Source organism: Phascolarctos cinereus, unplaced genomic scaffold, assembly GCF_003287225.1.
Source record: "Phascolarctos cinereus isolate Bilbo 61053 unplaced genomic scaffold, phaCin_HiC Scaffold_726;HRSCAF=1367, whole genome shotgun sequence".
NCBI lineage: Eukaryota > Metazoa > Chordata > Mammalia > Diprotodontia > Phascolarctidae > Phascolarctos > Phascolarctos cinereus.
The window spans coordinates 54,383,024-54,401,629 of NW_027556098.1; the positions used below are offsets into that span (position 1 = coordinate 54,383,024).

The 18,606-nt window shown below is 38.3% G+C and overlaps 1 protein-coding gene across 6 annotated transcripts in view; it reads right to left on the reverse strand.

Annotated features, from left to right (window-relative positions):
• Positions 1 to 18,606, reverse strand: part of EVA1C (eva-1 homolog C) — an 80,315-nt gene that overhangs the window by 14,814 nt on the left and 46,895 nt on the right. For 4 of the 6 annotated variants that reach the window (XM_020996007.2, XM_020996001.2, XM_020996006.2 and 1 more), the window contains 2 exons: positions 13,885 to 14,028; positions 428 to 508 (listed from right to left, as the gene is read on the reverse strand). In XM_020996007.2, the coding sequence (XP_020851666.1) occupies positions 428 to 508; positions 13,885 to 14,028 (225 nt within the window). The remainder of the gene's footprint in view (positions 1 to 427; positions 509 to 13,884; positions 14,029 to 18,606) is intronic. The other 2 variants (XM_020996005.2, XM_020996002.2) reach the window with 1 other exon arrangement.

Genomic DNA, 18,606 nt, shown 5'->3' on the forward strand with positions numbered 1-18,606 from the left:
CAGGTGAAACCCTAAAGAAGAAGATGGCTACTACTTCTTCCAGTGATGCATAAAGCCATCTGCCATCTTGCCTAGCTTAAGCAAGTTCCTATGGATTGTGGCTAGTTAACCAAAACGCTTCTCAGACTTCTGGATGGAAAATTAACCTCAGGTCTCAGAGTCTTGACTGTATACTGTGCCTATTTTTCATTTGGAGCTCCTGTGTGTATGTTTATGTGTACAAAAGGGCATTTGTCACTAATACCACCCCCCTCCACCATCCAACCTCATTATGAGCAACGTGATCACTAACTACTACTAACCAATCAAACACATGCCTTTTCCAAATATTTCCTTTCATTTTAACAGGTATCTGCCTAACTGTGGTCACGTGGACTGTCTACCTTTACTTAAAGAGATGTCAATTAAGTAAAGCCATAAATATTACCAGAGTCACCATCTTTCTGCTTCAAAGAAGGGTTTAGATTAGAAACCATTGGATCAACCGCTGTAAGTATGTTTTGGGGAACTAAAAATAAAAAAGAGAAATTTTTGAACTGTCAATTGAAAGTATTTATACCTGAGATTTTCTTTGAATTGCAATGTAGATTGGAATCATTTTTCAAAACAATATTTGAATCACTGTGTCTACCAGTCACATAAATTCAATGTGTATATGTACACAGTAGGCACTTAACAAACGTTCACTGAATTGAATTGAAATTGACTATTCCGGACAACTGCATTCATAGTTTGATCTTAAAATTCAGAGAGGTAGTCTCAAGATAGTAAACAGTGAGTTAGCCTTGCAGCTATGAAGACCTAGGGTAAAGATCTGATTCTGATACACACTGCCTATGTGGCTAAGTAACCTTACCTCTCAGTATTCTAAGCAACTCTTTATGACTCTAAGTTACAGAGGAGGTATTAATCTGCACTGGTGGAGAAAGTTTCCACACCAAGACTTCCCCTTCATGATGAAATTATAGAGACAGATAGAAAGGAAAAGAAAGAAAAAGGAAAGAAAAATCTAACAGATAAGTTCTTCGAACATGGGTTTCTCTAAAGCACAGGGGCAGTTAGTTCACTTCCCGAATAGTACTTTTACTAAAATGATCAATAGTCAATGATGGCAAGATTAATTCTTCCCTCTCACACCTGCCCTGATCTAATCTGCTTTTTATTCAGTGCTTTACATAACTCCTCCTTTCAAATAAACATGAAGATTTTCCTGGAAATTCCATGATAGAGTTTCTCAGTGAGTCACTGCCTTCATCTATCTAATGCAGCCAAATCTATGAAAATGATCAAGAGACCCAGGCTGGAGACATTAAAAGTATACCTGATTTCTAGCTTTCAGGAAGAAAGCTAAAAGGTGATTAAAGAACGTGGCCAAGAAAAACTGCCACATACAAACTTTTTCACCTTTACACTTCAGCGAAGACCCACAAAGAGCAGGCTGAGGTTCATTAGGGCCTCTACGGCCACTGCTGAGTCCATTTCACAGCTCTTTTAAAATAGCTTTAATGCACCTGGGAAGGAGCTCTAGCCAATGGTCCAGAAATCTGCAATGGGGTTCGTGGAAACCAGGCATCAAGTGTGAAAGAACATCCTTTGCCTCCAAGTATTTTGGTTTTTGTCTGTTGAAGACAGATGTTTGGTTTCTCTTCTCCTACTGATAGGAAGGCAAGGATTTATTACGAACCTACTGTGCTAAGAACTTTACATGCATTATCTCATTTGGTCCTCACAATAATTCTAGGAGGAGGTGCTGTTATTACTCCCATTTTATAGTTAAGGAAACTGAGGCAAGCAGATTTTTTAAAAAAGTGACTTACCCAAGGTGATCACACAGCTAGTAAATATCTGGGGCTGGATTTGAACTCAGGTCTTCCTGACTTGAGGTCTAGGGCTCCATCCCCTACACCACTAGCTGCCTGGGGAGGGGGGGAAGGGGCAGTGTTGTGGTGGGGGCAATGATGACTGCAGGAAATGTAAGTGAGGTGGATACTATCTGTGTAAGTCATGGGATCTTTACAGCTTGATGATTTTTTAAAAACTGATTTGCAAGGCATCTATAACTGCTAAGATTATTCTCTCTCTCTCTCTCTCTCTCTCTCTCTCTCTCTCTCTCTCTCTCTCTCTCTCTCTCTCTTCCTTCTTTCTTGCACTGAAGTAAGAGAAATTCAAATGAAACTTTCTGGGAACTGGCCTGGGGCAGAAACTACATAAAGGACCTTTAAACTGTCCTGTTTTCACATGTAGCAAGACCCAGGTGTTTCTGTATCATTCCTTAATACACATCTTTCCTAGGAGATTCAAACCAACTTAATCTTTCTTTCTTGCAGTCCGGTCAAATAAGCAGTTGTTGTTCAGTAATTTCAGTCATGTACAATTCTTCATGACCCCATTTTGGGCTTTTCTTGGCAAAGATACTGGAATAATTTGCCATTTCCTTCTCAAGCTCATTTTACAACTGAGGAAACTGAGGCAAACAGGATTAAGTGGCTTGCTCTGGGTCACATAGCTAATAAATGTCTGAGGCTGGATTTGAACTTAGGAAGATGACTCTCTCTGACTCCAGGCCAGGTACTTTATCCGCTGCATTACCTACCCCAGCAAAAAAGCAGCTCTGAGGTCAAATGACAAAATGATGGCCCATGGATCAGTGCACAGAATGACAAAACTCAACTGCACTGCTACAAAATGCTCTTTAAATAGCTATTGGTTCCCTTCAGTTCCTAATCTTTTGGTACAGTATCATATTCTCTTCCTGCCAGGAAGTAACCTGCTCTCATATACCTATCTGTCCACAAAGTGTATTTCAAAAGATGGCCCAAAGAAGAAAAGCACCTTAATCCTTGATAAATACTGGCAGACTTAAAGAGAGAAGAAATCAGATTTATCAGAGATGAAGCTGAAAGTGGTAGAAATGCCAAGATGATCTTTTTTGAAAGAAGAACCTACATAAAGATCATTTATGTAAATATGAACCCTTGGTAATACATTAAGAAAAAATAAGCCCACCTATCCACTATGAGCAAAGAGCCAGGTTTGGAGCAAACCATTTAGAGTAATAGGCTGGTCTTAGCATCCTTTTAAAAAGACTTGATGGTAATTTAAAAGTAAACGGGGTTTTTTCTGCCATAACAAAACAGCAAACTCATTAGAAGGATATGGGAGATATTCTGACTTCGCTGGCTTTGTTTAATTGACTTTTTTTTGTTTTGGCCAGACAGTGGGGTTAAGTGACTTGCCCAAGGTCACACAGCTAGTAAGTGTTATGTGTCTAAGGCCGGATTTGAACTCAGGTCCTCCTGAATCCAGGGCCAGTGCTCTATCCACTGCACCACCTAGCTGCCCCTAGTTGACTTTTAAAAGGGCAGAAAAACACCAAAAGTAGTTCACATTCAAATGGGGACTCATTTAATCCATTTTAACTAGATCTTGAGCTAATAATATTAATGATATGAGATGATGTTAAATGGTTTTTCTACCTAGCTATTTTCAAGCAGGAAAATTTTCTGCATGTGATACTCCAACCTATGGGTCAAAGCCTGGGCTTAAAAAAACCTCAGGAAGCATATCTCTTGCCAGTTTAAAAATTCTTAATCCCTCATTTTTCTTTTTCTCTCTCTCTCTTTCTTTCTTTCTTTCTTTCTTTCTTTCTTTCTTTCTTTCTTTCTTTCTTTCTTTCATAATCAGGAATGAAGTAGGTCTCTATAAGCTGCTGTGTTCCTGGTTTATTTTGGAAGAGCAAAGGGATTTATGAATTTTTAAAAGTTAGAGAGACATAATTTCTGAGTAATTAGTCATTTTATTAATAATCTCATCATTTTAGTAAGAGAAAGGTCAGTGGCACTCTTGAATGCCAAAGACAATCACGGCAGTGGGCTCACAGTTATATGCCCTTGGAAAACGGGTTGCTAAGGGTCGCAATCAACTGATTGGCTAACAATTAATGCAAAAATGACTATTACAATGAGGGGCTGGACCTATTCTAATGAACTCTGATTGTGTCATTTACTTGTAAGTTACCCCCAGCCTTGAGTAATCTGTTCAAAGAATTTATCCCCACCCAAACCTGAATAGAACACAATGGGCTTCCCTAACTGGGTGGGGTCTGAACAAGATTGCTAAGAAAATTAATCTTATCTCATTATCTGTAATGTTCTTCAAGAGACTGAACTTTGAAATGAGGACTACAGAAAAAGAGGGAGCTCTGAATCTCCTCAAATTGTTGGTTATTAATAATCATTTCTCTCAGATTGTGCATGCCTTTGGGAAACAGAATTATGGTCTCTATTGACCATAACTAGATATGAAAGTACCTACCTGAATCTAAAGACTATAGCTACTATATAGAAATAAGAATAGCAGGAAAGATAGCTAGAAATCTAAAGGATCTAAAATCCATGGCCTTAGAGAGTTGTACACAAATGCAGAAAGTATGGATAACAAGCAAAGTGAGCTAGATATGCTAGATGGCCTTATATATAGCTACTATATAGAAATAAGAATAGCAGGAAAGATAGCTAGAAATCTAAAGGATCTAAAATCCATGGCCTTAGAGAGTTGTACACAAATGCAGAAAGTATGGATAACAAGCAAAGTGAGCTAGATATTGCTGATGCAATGAGGCAAATTGGCCTGCACAGATACAACCGATATTTGATGAGAAGAGTTGTACAGTTGAAATTATCACCCTGGAAAGGTAATACTTTATTCAATAGGAGTGGGACGCATAAAAATTAGGTGAAAAGTAGCACTGTATATTAAAAGGGTATACTTCTATGAAGAAATCCAAAAACCAGATACAGAAAGACGGCAGAGAGCCTTTGGGAGAAGATAAAGAGAGGTTTAAAAAAAAGTGAGATTTTCACTGGTGTTTATTATCAGACTGACTGGACAGAAAGAGGAAATAGATGAGGAGTTTTGGAAACAGATTTTAAAAAAAACACTTGTTACTAGAGGCATGAGATAAGCAATAGGAGACTTCAATTATGGAGACATCTGTTAGAACTCAGCCGCCCAAAGCAGAGTATCTACTAATTTCTTGGCTTGCCTTACTAATAACTTCGGCATTCAAAAGACAGAGGTACCAATGAGGACAACTGCTATTCTGGATTTGATTCCAACCAAACAACCCATATGTCAGCACTTCTCAAGCACCCGTGGTATGACAAGTACTGTGCTGGGCCTTGGGGATTCAAATACAAAAATGAGACAATCTCTATGTTTGTATGTGTGTGGGTATATATATATGTGTGTGTACATACATACATATATACAGGCAGGCACACAGACACTTATTTTATGTATGTATACAGTACGCATACATGTATATTAATATATGTATATATTATACCATGAATAGGTACAATGTACATGTACATAAGAAACATCCATACTTGTTTGTATGCATATATACATGTGCCCATATATATCACACACTCATATATGCATGCATAAACATGTGGAACACATGTTGTGTGTGTATATATGTATGTATACGTACATGCATGCATGTATACATGTATGTACGCACACACACACCTATGCCAACATAATGCCAGGGACCTGCTTCTAGGAAAAGACATTCTGTGTTTCCCTATAACACGGATAGGAACAGCTTTTTTTCTACTGGTTATACAGCAGAAACTGCCTGCTTCTTTAAAACTACAAACCTGGGACAATCTCTCTCTTTCCAGTGGCATCCAGGGGTGGAGGTTCTGTTCATCTGAAGCACAGACACCACGCATTAAGCTGGATGAGGATCACCCTCCCCTTTCTCTTACGCCTTGTGGCCCCCCAAAAATGGGTTTGAGGGTTTGCTTTTGTTTTGTTTGTCCTTTTGAATTCAAGGTGAAGGGTTCTAAAAGACTAACCAGGCCATATGGCATTCCTGATAGAAATTTCAGGCCTGCAAAGTCCTTTGTCCTGGAGACCCAGAATGGGAATAGGCTAAATGCACCAAGGCCAAGTTTTTGGAGAATCTTACATAAACCAGTATTGAGAAAGAGGTGTGGCTCTTTGAACCTAGGGAACTTTCTGTTCCCATGAGAACTGTTTTTCTTATTAACCTCCCTTGGGTGGGGAACTGGACAGTAGCACCTGTTAAAGTACATCCTTGCTGATTGTATTTAATAAAAGGGTTTTTTGTTTGTTTGTTGTTAACTATCTGCTTCATTGACTCAATCTTTCCAAATCTTGACCTCGTATTTTGAGCCCATCATGCACCTGGTCTAAAACAATAGAAAATAAGCACACACTGAAATTGGCCAGGGGTGGAAGGTAAGGTTGAAGAGGAGAGTACTAACAACTGGATGTGGGAACGACGAGAACTTTGGAGGGATGTGACTTCTCTATCTCATAAACTGTAATAGTGGAGAGGAAACCCAGTCGATTTCAAAAGGGATAATAAAAAGGAGGGGTAGGATCCCACAAACTAAAAATCTCCTGGGGCAGTCAGCTCTGGATGTACAAGAAACTCTAAGAAATATAATCCTGAAGACACAGAAAGGAAGCATTCTGAAAAGAAAGAAAAGGAAAGCCGACCTAGAGAGACCAATGTGAATGCATTGGCAACTCATTAAACAAGTTCATTTTTTAAAAATTTTAATTATCAACAATCACTTCAACAAGTTCATTTTTTAGAAAAGAAGACCAAAACAAGAGCAAGGAACAGAGGAGTTTACACATCTTGCAGAGTCCTATAATAGCATTTGCAGTGCTTAAATTCAGAATATGTTGAGCATGGTAAAAAAAATATTGCAAACAACAAAAAGGGGTTTAGGTGTATAGGTGAAAAGTGAAGGATCTACGAAGAGGTGAAGTTGTATGAGATAATAATCAATGAAGGAGAGAAGGAAGAGGGGCACATCTCTTATTTTGCTTCCATTTTCTTTGTAAAGGAGCATGTCTTTCCTCTGGGAAGGACAGAACAAGAAAGGGCTAAAGGAGACTTGACAACCAAGAGATAGAGAGTAAGAATAGAGAGTACCTGGGTGCTCTTTATAAGGTCCAGCCCCCTCATTTCATCCTTGGTTTATGACAGAACTGGTGGATGAGAGTATGGAGTATTTGTTGGCAGGATTTGAAAGACCATGAATGGTTCCACAGTATCGGAGAAGGTTAACATTGCCCTTATTTCCAAAAAAGGGAAGAGAATGGAACCAGTAACCTATAGCCAGGGAGCCTGATGTCAATTCCTGGCAAGATTCTAGAATATATCATCAGAAAGGTAGGAATCAACTCTAGAAAAGGAAGGAGCAATCAAAAAGAGCCCGCATGGCTCAATAAAGAATGAATCATGGCAGATTAATGATATTCCTTTTTATGACCAGTTTACTACACTAGTAGATAAGTTTGCCTAGAATTTGTTGTTGTTCAGTTGCTTCAGTCGTGTCTGACTCTTCATGACCCTCTTTGGGGGTTTTCTTGGCAGAGGTAGTGGAGTGGTTTGGCATTTCCTTCTCCAGTTCATTTTACTGATGAGGAAACTAAGTCAAACACGGGTAAGTGATTTGCCCAGAGTCACACAGCTAGTAAGTGTCTGAGGCTGGATTTGAATTCAGGAAGATTAGTCTCCCTGGCACTCTATCTACTTTGCCACCTAGCTGCCCATTCTTCCGGAATAGATGGAGAAAAATGAGTTAAATTAAAGTACAGTTGGGACAGGGGTTTGCAAAGGGAATGAAATTGGTCAAATATTTATACCTCAAAACTAGTCACTATGATGCAATATCAGCCTGGAAGGTCACGAGGGGAGAGCCCCAGGGATCTGTATTTGATTCTATATTGTTTGCCAATTTTATGAATGACTTAGACAAAGGAAGAAATGGCATGATTATCAAATCTACAGAAGGCACAACTTCAGGGAAGGGGGGAAATAGCTCATAAGTTCATTTTTGGAATCATAATCCAAAAAGATCTTGACACCTACAAAGTTGGCCTTGGTTTAGTAAGATGAAATTAAGAGGATTAAAATTAAAGTCTTATATAGTTTTTTAAAATAGATTTCAAAAGTTTAAGATGAAAGGCTATAGAACAGTTCATCTGAAAAAAGATCTGGAGATTTTTAGTGTACCACAAGTTTATGTGTGTTATATGGTAGCCAAAAAAGCTAATGCCACCTCAGTCTGCATAGAGTGAGGTAGTGTGTCCAGGAATAGGGAGATAATAGCACTATGCTCTGCCTTGGTCAGACCCCATCTGTATTACTGTGCTCAATTCTGGATGAGACATTTTAGAAAGGTTACCATTTGACATTGGTAACCTAGAGAATATCCAGAGAGTGAACACCATTCAAGTAAAACTGCTCTTCTCAATCCTCATTCTTCTTGACCTTCCTACAGTACTGGACACTGTGGACCACCTTCTCTTCCTCAATATTCTTTTGTCTCTGGGTTTTTGCAACTCTGCTATACCTTGGTAATTGTCCTATCTGCCTGACCACTCCTTAGTCTCTTTTGCTGGATTTTCATCCATGTCACACTCATTTACTGTGGGTGCCCCTCCAAAGCTCTGTCCTGGGCCCTCTTTTTCTCCTTTCTAATCTCTCACTTAGTGACCTTTTCAGCTTCCATGTCAATTTTTATCCCTATATACATGTGGCACACAAATCTATTAATCTAGTCCCGATATCTCTCCTGAGCAACAGTTCTATAAAACCAACTGCCTATAAGACATTTTGAATTGGATGTCCTATAAGGCAGCCAAGTGGCGCAGTGGATAGAGTACTGGACCTGAGTTCAAATCTGACCTCAAACGCTTACTAGCTGTATGACCTTGGGCAAGAAACTCAACACGTTTGCCTCAGTTACATCATCTGTAAAATGAGTTGGAGAAGGAAATGGCAAACCACTCCAGTACCTTCGCCAAGAAAACCCCAAATGGGGTCGCAAAGAGTCATTCACAACAATAACAAAAAGGCATCTGAAATCCAAAACATCCAACACAGAGCTCTTCATCTTTCCCTGACAAGTTCCCCTCTCTTCTAAACTTCCCTATTACCATTGAGGGAACCACCATTCTTCTAGTCACCCATGTTCACAACTTTGGCATCATTCTCAACTCCTCTTTCCTACTCACTCTACATTATCTATTCAGTTGTCAAATCTTACTATTTCTTTCCCTATAACATCTTTGAAGATAGCTAGGTGGCACAGTGAATAGAGCACTAGGCCTTAAATCAGAAAGACTCATTTTCATGAGCTCAAATCTGGCCTCATACACTTACTAGCTGTGTGACTCTGGGCAAGTCACTTAACCTTATTAGCCTCAGTTTCCTTATCTGTAAAATGAGCTGGAGAAAGAAATGGCAAACCACTCCAGTATCTTTTCTAAGAAAACCCCAAATGGGTTCATGAAGAGTCAAACACAGCTGAAGCTACTGAACAAAAACATGTCTCATATACATCCTTTTTTCTCTACTCATATGGCCACCATCCTAGTTTATGTCCTTATCCCCTCCTCTCAACTGAACTACTGAAGTAGCTTTCTAATTGGTTTTTGCCTCAAGTCTTTCCCATGCCAATCCACATTACACTCAGTTGTCAAAGTGATTTTCCTAAAGTATAACTCTGACCCTGTCACACCTACTTGGTAAGTTCCAGTGGTTCTCTGTTGCCTTCATGATCAAATATAAAGTCCTCTCTTCAGCATTTAAGACTCTTCTTACCATGGAACCTTCCTACCTTTCCAGTCTTCTTATGTTTTATTCTTTTCACCTACTCTGTGCTCCAGTGATATAGCCTACTTCTATTCCTCACATATGAAATTCTATCTCCATATCTTTACACTGGCTGTACCCCATACTTGGAGTGTTCTCCTTCCTCACTTGCATGCCTTTGGCATCCCTGGCTTCTTTCAAGACTCATCTCACATACTCCCTTCTGTAGGAGGCTTTTTCTTGTCCTCCCAACCAGCTGTGTCTTCCCTTCTAAGGTTACCCTCCTTCTACTCTGTGTGTACCTTGAATGCATCTATTTATTTACATCAGAATTTAAACTCCTCAAAGGCAAGAAATGTGTATGTGTGTGTGTGTGTGTGTGTGTGTGTGTGTGTGTGTGTGTTTGCCTTTCTTTCTATCTCTAGGACTTAGAACAGTGCCTGGCATGTAGTCAGCATTTAATAAATGGTTGTTGATAGAGCAGATTGTGAAAGTTATCAAGATCATGTTATATGAAGATTAGCTTATGAACAAGGAATGTTTAGCCTAGAGAAGAAATAACTTAGGAAGTGCACAGTGTAATAGCTGTCTACAATTATTTGAAGAGCTATCACTTGGAGAAGAGATTGGACCTATTCACCTTGACCACAAAAGCAGCACTGGAATAGAAACTGGGGGGGGGGGAAATGGATTTAAGCTTGCCATAAGGAAAAACTTCCTAACATTTAGAGCTATCCCAAAGTTGGCTGCCTCAGGAGAGAGCAGATTACCTTGCAATGGACATCTTCAAGTGGAAGCTATCTGAGCACTTATCAGATACACTGTAGAAAAGGTTCTTGTTCAGATATGGGTTGAATTAGATGGCCTCTGTGGCACTGTCCAACTCAGATTCTTTGATTCTATGATAAAAGTATACTATTGATTGACTCCCAGAAAGTGTCAGTCATAGGTGTTGTACATTGGCTATGTTTCATTTGAGTGCAGGATATGGTAGGACATAAGATTTCCCCTTCCCACAGCTCCCACAGGTACACATTTGTACACTGCTGAACTGAATGGGAAAGAAATTGGCTTGAAACAAAACTACGATAACATCAACATTAGCCAGAGAGGTATGTTAACATTGTATTTTGGAAGGACTGCAGCATCATAGATTCAGAGCTAGAAGAAGACCTCAGGGGTCCTCTAGTCTAAGTCTCTCATTTCATAGAGGAGGAATTTGAGGCCCAAAGAGATTAAATGGCCTGCCCATTAGTGGTGACACAAGTAGTACTGTCCATTAGTGGTTACATGGATAGTAAGCAGCAGAATGGGAATTCAAATTTAGGTCCTCCAACTCCACATACAGTGTTCTTTCTAATGTACCACTTGCCTCTCTCCCACCCCCTTTAATTCTAACCCTTTTATCCAATCACTAAAATCCTCTCCTGATGTTTCCTTGTAGAAGAAGGTGACCCTGGATTCTACTAAGGTATGTCGTAGAATCCAGGGTCACCTACTAAGGTATGTGGTATATTGTAAGCTTTTGCAGTACCTACATTTTACCGAACTGGAAAAGCTCTGAATTCATGCTCAGTGAACCATTTGTATCCAGCCTAATTTTGAAAAAGCTCATCTCTAGATTAGCTATCAGAAAATTATTTATTTTAGCTATAGCAACTCACGAAAACCATTTGCTAAGTCTGTTATTACTAAATTGAAAAAAGTGTTTGAGAGATAAAGTAAGACCAATTAATGAGCAAACTTTCCTTATTTATTCTTAGAAAGATTCAATATCAGTAAGACCTGCCTGGTTAATGTTGTCTGGTCAATATAGTGAATATCTAGAGTTTAAACTTTATTGACAACATGTATACACTCTTCTATTGCCAATGTAAATGAGCACAAGTCTGCAAACATGCCTGAAAAAATGGACCTTAGATAAAAATCTGGGTGAAGCTATGAATAAATAAACATTTTAACATTTCTTTCTGCCATAGGATAATTAGCTGATTGGGACCCAGGGTATTTACATGTAAGAACTCAATGGTGGCAACAAAAAGGAAGACTCTGATCTTTTGACAGTCAGGCATGGAACATTCGCCTTGTTTATCGAAAAGTGAATTTTGGGGCACCCCAAATTAGTCCAGCATGTTGTTAGTTATTGGCTGTTTCTGACAATACCAGCATCTTGCTTGAAAAAATGATTAAGTGGAAGGGGTACATGTTGCCCCACCCTCCCTCCCTCACCCACAGGGCTATAATCTAAGGGTATGCAGGGCAGGGTAGCTGGCATGGCTTAGGAGATAGCAAAAGGTAAAAAGAGGGCAGAAATAATAAAACTAATTAAACTTTTAAGTTTAATCTTTTTCACAAAGGTCTGCTTTGAAAAATGATTACTGAATTACTCTCTGAAGTCTTTTTTTTTATCAACATGAACTCTTGTCTCTGTTGGGTGAATTTCAAAAATGTCAAAACTTGTGAGGCCATTAAAGCTAGCTGAAAAATATTTAAAAGCTGCAAATCTTTCTTGAATGCTTCAGGTTACACAGTTAAGGGACATTTGGCAGAGACAAAGATGTTTTAAAAAGCCAGCTACTTAGAAGATTTGACTCATTTAATCTGTCTGCTTTTGGAAAAACACAAAAATGCCCAAGAGTAAAAGTCTCCTCCCTCAGGAATAACTCACATTAGAGCATTCTACAGGCTGTTCCAGGTTTTGCAGCAGGGAGAAGGTGAAGAACACCCACAGAGATGGAGACTATCTTTAGGATAAATTAAAGCAGGATACTGGAAGAAAAAAACCATCTCATCACTGACCAACATCAATAATGGTCTTGGTGAATATATATGCTCATCTAAAAACTAAACACTTAATAGATTTCTGACTTACAAAGCATTTTTGAAAAGTCGATTAATACACATGCTAGAATTGGTTTAAGCATCTGCAAAAGAGATCTGAAGATCCCGGAATTTGTGCGTAGATAATGGTAAGTCTATAATCTAAACCAAGTACATGAGATTAGGCCAGTAAGAAAATAAAATCCCTCAGCTATTCTGGATCTAATCCTACCTAAATCAACATACACAGGGCTGTAAGCATGATCCTCTGAGGTAGCAAGAAAAAAATGCTTAGGGAAAAAAACTTCCTGCAATTTAGATGAGCTCCCTAGGATCAGCACAAACAAGAGCAGCCATGTGCTGTGTATACACGCTCTCTCCAAAGTCTTAGTGCAGTTTTAAGTTTTAGTAGCTTAATTAACATACAATATGATATACAATATTAATAATGTTAAGATAACCAATGATACTACATAATATTGACATTATATAACACAGAGTTTCCCACAAGTCTTAGTGCCATTTAAAATTTTAATTTCGTAAATATATAGGGTATCCCAAAAAATCTTAGTGCAGTTTTAAGCTATTAAAACTTAAAACTGCACTAAGACTTTTAAGGACAACCTCTATCTTGTAAATGCTAATGCTGGTCTTGTTATAGGTAGCAATCATTTAGGGACACTTGGGAGGAGGTGGGGAAAGTATAACATGGGAAGGTTTAGGTATGAATGCTTTACTAATAAAACAATTTGTTTTTTGACTATTCCAAAACTATTAAATGAAAGAATACAAATAAGAAGCAATGATGTCCTTAGAAGACTTAATACTTCTAGTTAAGACTCAAGTGACTGTAACAAATTAACTAGAATCTGGCAAAGAACAAACACTATTCTATCTTATTTCAAGGTGACTTCAAAAAATATGCGTCATCACCTAATATCTTTATTATTTTGGGCATACATATTAATCGATTAATTGCTGGCAAGAGAAAGAACTAGTCACTTAGGACACACAAGCTAGCTCATGGGGTTAAATGGTTGCCAAAGCTTTTGCTAAACTCTTATGAGGATTTAAATCATCATACTTGGCTACATTAATTTCACCCTCATTTGCTAGTTCTTTTATACCTCACCAATTCACTGCCAATCTGATTGCTATAAAAGGCTTTCAAAGCAAATTTTGACTAAAGAGGAAACTGTTGCTTATGTGATATGAATATAATAACTGGGGACAAAGAATGGAAAAAAAGTCTTTCTGGGATTTGTGGGAGAACAGAAGAGACTTGAATTGTGGACTGGTTGGCTTGTCAAATGCAGACTTTGGAAGAATGCTAATATTACATTTTTCTACATGATTTCTCCCTACCAAAGGGGCAAGGAATTTTAAAAAAATAGTCCAGGATTTACTCTTACCACATGCATAGCCCACAGTGAGGTATTTTTTCACTCCTGGCAGACAAGGACTTCCAAAATGGTGATTGTTGACAATGATTTTGCATCTCTGCTTTCCATAGCACCTCTTTGATAATACATCCAAGGCTGAATAAGATAAACAATCTGAAAGGAAAGAAGCAGTTACATAGGTTTTAGGCCCACTTTTCAGGCCAACTCAATGTACAGCTACCTGGGCCTTCAGGTTCAAACTGGAATCTACTGTTCAAAGAATCCTAGATTTCAATTTGAAGTGAAACATAGAGATGATGTAGTTTAGAAAGGTGCAGCCGGTAGGCCACATGTAGTCCACAACACTCTCGACAGTGAACCAGATTAAAACATAATTGAGAAATATTTAACAGAATAAATAAAAATTCAATAAAACCTAAATAATATTAACACGTGTTTTTCTAAGTCAATATGCAGTCTGCAGGGATCCTTATGCACGCTTTAGTGGCCCCCATTCTATGAGTTTGACACCACTGGTCTAGTGTGATGCCTTCATTTTACATACCAAAAACTAAGGCCTAGAGAGGCGAAGTAATTTGCCCAAGATCACAAGGGTAATAAGAGTAGCAGAACTTAGATCTGACATGAATTTCCCTAAATCCTTATCCAACACTTGGTGTGTTCATTTGATCTTAGTTATTTGTAAGATATAAAGAGAGCTTTTTTCAGAATTAGATAATTGGAAGGGACCTCAATCACCATCTAGCCTACACCACACACAAAAAGAATCCTTACTGTAACATCTGCTCATCTAATAGTCATCTCAAAAGCTAAGGCTGTGTTTTTGAAATTAGCCTTAATCTATATAAATTATTGAAGTAAATAGAAATTCAAACTTTCATTGTTATTTTATGACTTTAGATACCCCACATGTTGTCAAATATCAATCTGAAAATATAAGTGTTATAGTGTATGTATCATGAAAGGAATTCAGAAGAATTAACAAATGGTATTTGTAAGAAGTTGTAGTTCAGTCATTTTCAGTTATGTCCAGATCATCATGACCCCTTTGGGGGTTTTCTTGGCAAAGATACTGGAGTGGTTTGTCATTTTCTTCTCTAGCTCATTTTACAGATGAGGAAACTGAGACAAACAGGATTATGTGACTTGCCCAAGGTCACATGGCCAGTAAGTGTCTGAGGCTGGATTTGAATTCAAGTCTTGATGACTCCAGTCCCAACACTTTACCCACTATACCACCTCGCTGCCCCATGTAGGGGGTAGGTCTGTTTTTTTCTCAGATAGGAATGTAGGCTCACATAATCTACTAGTTGGCTCCCCATCCATACAGTCAACACATGTATACTAATTACCTCTCATATTTAGGTACAGTATGCTAAAACATTGTGGGGAAACACACAAAGAAAACAAGCAATTTAAAGTATAGTTGGGGAAGCAAAACATAGTCTGGAAATTAGTAATTAATAATATAAGGCAGGAAATACGTGTCAGATGAGTAATAGACAGCAAGTGCTCTATTGGTTTGGAGAAAAGTAAGATTCCTGGGGATGGGGTAGAGAAGACTTCTCAAAGGAGATAATAAGCCAGATATTAAAGGTAGAATCCCAAGGAGCAAAGGGCATTCCAGGTAAAGGGGAATGGTGTGCACAAGGGTGGAGAGTTAGGAAAGAACATGGAATATTCTCAAAAGAGTGAATAGACCAAGCTGACTGGAACAGGTTTGTTTAAAGCAATAGTGGGAAACAGGGAGAGAAAACTGCAAATTTATAATAATATAAGTCATTCCCCAATTAATAAATGGTAAAAGGATATGAACAGTTTTCAGATGAAGAAATTAAAGCTATCTATAGTCATATGAAAAAATGTTCTAAATCACTATTGATTAGAGAAAGGCAAATTAAAACAACTCTGAGGTAGCACATCACACCTTATCAGATTGGCTAACATGACAAAACAGGAAAATGATAACTGTTGGAGAAGATGTGAGAAAACTGGAACATAGCACATCATCAGTGGAGTTGTGAACTGATCCAACTGATCCAACTATTCTGGAGGGCAATTTGGAACTATGCCCAAAGGTCTATAAAACTGTGCGTACCCTTTGATTCAGCAATACCACTACTAGGTCTGTATCCCAAAGAGATCATAAAAAAAATGGGAAAGGACCCATATATACAAAAATATTTATAGCAGCTCTTTTTGTGGTGGCAAAGAATTGGAAATTGAGAGGATGCCCATTAATTGGGGAATGGCTGAACAAGTTGTAGTATATGAATGTGATGGAACATTATTGTGCTATAAGAAATGATGAGCAGACAGATTTCAGAAAAACCTGGAAAGACACACATGAACTGATACTAAACAAAGTGAGCAGAACCAGGAGAACACTGTACACAGCAACAGCAACATTGTGCGATGTTTAACTATGACACACTCTCAACAATACAATAATCCAAGACTATTCCAAAAGACTTCTGATGGAAAAATGCTATCCATATCCAAAGAAAAAACTGTGGAGTCTGAATGCAGATCGAAGAATATTATTTTCATTTTTTTTTATTTTTTAGTTTTTTTCTTTCTTGTGGTTTTTCCCTTTCGTTCTGATTCTTCTTTCACAACATGACTAATGTGGATATATGTTTAACATGATTGTACATCTATAACCTATATAAGATTACTTGTTGTCTTGGGAGGGAGGAGGGAAAATAATTTTGGAGCTCAAAATTTTACAAAAAATGAGTGTGTGTTCCTGACAGGCAGAAATCAACTCTGATTGGTTAACAATTAATGAGAGAATGAATATTATAAAGAGAGGTGGACCTATTCTAATGAGGGGCTGGAGGACCTGACTGATTATGTCACTCTTACTCCTCTCTACCCAGACTACCCCAGTCTCAAGTCATCTAGACAAAGGCATGTACCAAGCACCCAAGTCCTCAGAGCAGAACACAGTGGTCTGGAGTTCACCTAGATCAGATTCTCTTTGTAAGGTTTTCTAGTTAGGTGGGGTAAGAATTCCAACTAAGATGGTGTACACAAAAAAAAAGAAAAAAAAAGAAAATGAAGGGCCTGCTAGATGGCACAGTGGGTAGAGCACTGGCCTGGATTCAGGAAGACCTGAGCTCAAGTCTGGCCTCAGACACTTGACACTTACTAGTTGTGCAACCCTGGACAAGTCACTTCATCTCACTGCCTCTCACAAAAAAAAAGAAAGAAAGAAAGATAAGATGATCTGGGTGGGGTAAATTTTGGGCAAGGTCAGAAATGTCCTTGAGGTACTTGCTGTACTTTGAATAAGGAAACAGAAAAAAAAAACCCTGGATTCCTCCCCCCCCATATTAATTAATTATTAATATAAGAGAGAAATAATCATTTCTCTTAAAGTGCTATATGAATGTTAGCTATAATTATTACCTGTATGTGAACATGTTGCCTCTCCTTGCTAAATTGCAAATTTTTTCATTATACCAAACGAATAGAGAAAAGATTAAAGAGAAAACTTAAGTGTCCAGTAGATGGGAAGCTTTGGGACACAAGGATACAATCTCAGTTTGAATCAAAGAATGGGCAGTGAGAGACAGGTGAGAAAGAAGAGAAAGAATCCACAGTATGTTTATAGAGTGGAAAGTCAGAATGTTAACATGGAAGAAGAGAGCATCCAAAAGTGTTTACCTTTTCTTAAATGAAGTTTTAAAGATTGAACAGAATAAGAAAAGAGATGAGGAGTTTTGGAAACACATTATGAGCCTAAAATATAGGCGTGATGTAGTAGTAATTGAGGCTTCAGTTATCTAGACATCTCAATTGATCAATCAATATTTATTAAACACCTACCATGTGGGGGCACTATGCTAACCACTGGAGATACAAAATGAGGCAAAAGGTATCTCTTAGAGCTATCTCTCTCTCTCTCTCTCTCTGTCAAAAGTGAAACAATAATTTTTTGACTTGATTTAATGACATTTCCATTATTTAAAAGGTGGAGGAACCAATAAAAGGAAAATTGATTCTGGCTCTGATTCTCACCAGCAAGATAGAACTGGTTTTAAGACTGGCAATGAGAAAAGGTAAGAAAAATGGGAGTTCCTAGAGAAGAGCTGAAAAGCTGAAGGTGGAACATAGCCAGTGAGGACTTTGGGGAGACTCAGAAAAAGAGGAGTGGTTCTCTTCTCTTGTGGTTTGGCAAGGGCTAGCTCCAAGCTATGTCCAAAAAGTGGGAACTTAATGAGTTTGGAGCTGGAAGGAAACATGGATTTCCTTCAGGGGCAATCAGTAGCTCATGAAGAAAAATAAAAGTGGCAAATGGTGAAAAACGAATTAAGGTTAGGGATTGCTAGACTGGAAAACATGGAAGAAAGAGAGGAAGACCAAAGCTGCCTGACAAAAAGTACCATTAGAGTGGAAATCAGAGCTCAGTGAAGAAACAGTTAAGAGAATGTGAAAAGGAATTTTTGGTCTGGATAACCTGGACTGGATTGGATTAGCCAAAACAAAGAGAACTAGAAAAAACTAAGTAATATGGCAGGATAAATGAATGAATGATTGAAAGAGTTGTTCCAGAACTGAAAAAGGCCTGGGGATTAGGGAAGGAATGAGGCAGCAGGCTAGAAGTCAACACTTTAAAGATACTGCGCAGTTTACAAAGTCCTTTCATACATACTATCTCATTTAAGCTAACAGTAAATCCAGAGGGGGTTATTTTTTTTTTCATAGCCTGAATTTCTTCTCTCT